General features: G+C 42.2%; 1 protein-coding gene across 1 annotated transcript; it reads right to left on the bottom strand.

The window, feature by feature from the left end:
- Positions 1-398: 398 nt before the first annotated feature.
- On the bottom strand, positions 399-1385 carry LOC113214996 (protein FAM133A-like). Its single transcript, XM_026434537.1, has one exon. It carries the CDS (start codon positions 1383-1385, stop codon positions 399-401), a length of 987 nt encoding a protein of 328 aa, XP_026290322.1.
- Between the last annotated feature and the right edge of the window lie 437 nt (positions 1386-1822).

Below are 1822 nucleotides of genomic sequence, written 5' to 3'. Positions count from 1 at the left end.
TTTCTAACTTCTAATTGTTTACTCTGTGATTTCAGTGACTTTCATTTTGTTTGCCGCTTTCTCTTTTTAAAAGAAGTTATTTGCTGATTCTGGCTCTGGCTCGTGTTTTCACCATTCCTATTATGAGTTTTGCTGGAGTTTTTTACTATTGCTCATGTTTCCATCATTCTTTTCCTCCTGCTCATGTGTTTTAAAATGGCTTGGTCCTTGAGCTTGAGTTATCTATTTTGAGTAAATCTTTTCATCCTTGTTTTGTTTACGTTTTTATTTTATTTTGTAGCTCTGTTATTATTCCTGCTCTACATGATTTGGAATTTGTGAAATAATAACTATGGGTTACATACAACAATTTTTATTTGGGCTTTATGACAGAAAAGAACACTTGTACAATTATTATTTTACTTCTTTCTTCTCTTTTCTCCAGTGCATGCTGCCGTCGGATGTCCTCGCTGATTGCACCTCCTGCACCGTATCTTGAACCCTGGGTCGTCCGGATGGAACTTTTTCTCTCCCTTTTCTTTCTCTCTTTCCTCTTGTAGTTCTTTCATCCACTTCGCTTTTGGTGTGGGCTTGGATAGGCAGTCTTCGTCTATGGGATGTAACTTCCATTTGCTCTTGTTCAGTTCTTGTAGTTTCTCTGTTATTTTTGTGATCTCCTCCTCTTCCTTTCTTATCTTGTCATCTATTTCTTTCTCCTTGTCCCCTGTTGTCTCCATTATTTCCTGTAGATCTTGCAACTCCTTTTCAAATCCACTCACTTTTGTTTCACCTTTCTCTTCCGTTTCACTCTCACTTTCACTTTCACTTTCACTAGAAGAACTTGAACTTGAGCTTGAGCTGGAGCTTGAACTGGAACTGGAACTGGAACTAGAGCTAGAGCTTGATGGTAATTTTTCCGTGTTTAAAACTACCTCGCATTCCCCTGGCATGCACACATGTTCGGTCCCTTCAATTTCCATGGTTTCTTCGGTTGCTCCTTTTTCTTCCTCCTCTACCATCTCCATCCAATTCATTCCTGACTCCGCCAGTTCCTTTGCTCGTCTTGCCTTCCTTTCCTTGTCCTGATCAGCCCTCTCTAACACCATTTCCATCTTACTTATTTTTGCTGGGGATGCTGCTGCTTCAGGCGCCAACTTCCTTCTTAGTTGTTTTGCTGCGGGTGCCTTCTTCATAATGATTACCTGCCTCTGCTCTTCATCCTTGCGAAACTTCTCTTTTATCCTTTGCACTTTTTCTTCTAGCTCCCTGGGATCTACTGGCTTGGTAGGAGTTACCCTGGCTTCCACCCTGGCTTGCAAGATTTTCCTCTCCTCCCCAGTCTTCCCTTGCACTATCTTCAAGTTAGAGAAGGTACTCCTTCTCTCCGGCACCTGATCCTGCTCCATTTCACTTAATTTGCACTGTTTCAATTCTCCAAAATCACTTTTCACTCGTTCACCTTACTCGTTTACTTCGCTACCGACGCTTAACTTCTCACAACAATGCACCTGTGTCACTTGTTTTTGAATCCGGTGGCGCGATTTGCATTTGTTTGGTGACTTCCTTCGGCCAGTTCCCAGTCGCTATCTCGAGATCTCGAATCCCAAGATGGCGTCTACTCGGCCTCTGTTTCCGCCTCTGTTACGTACGTTAACCAAGCATTACCCAGATCTAAAACTCCTGTTTCATCTTCATCTGGGCATTTGGCTAACCGATCCATATGTATAATTAACTTTTTGTTGGGGTTAAGCGTGTGTTGTATACGGGCATTGCAATCATTTATTGCGTCCAGTAGAAGGTACGGTCCTTCCCATCTCGTAAGTAGCTTTGTGGATACACCTTT

The sequence above is a fragment of the Frankliniella occidentalis genome, unplaced genomic scaffold (assembly GCF_000697945.3).
Source record: "Frankliniella occidentalis isolate FOCC.00 unplaced genomic scaffold, Focc_3.1 Scaffold1229, whole genome shotgun sequence".
NCBI lineage: Eukaryota > Metazoa > Arthropoda > Insecta > Thysanoptera > Thripidae > Frankliniella > Frankliniella occidentalis.
The sequence above is the reverse complement of the archived record's forward strand: the minus strand, read 5'-3'. Positions and strand labels throughout refer to the sequence as shown.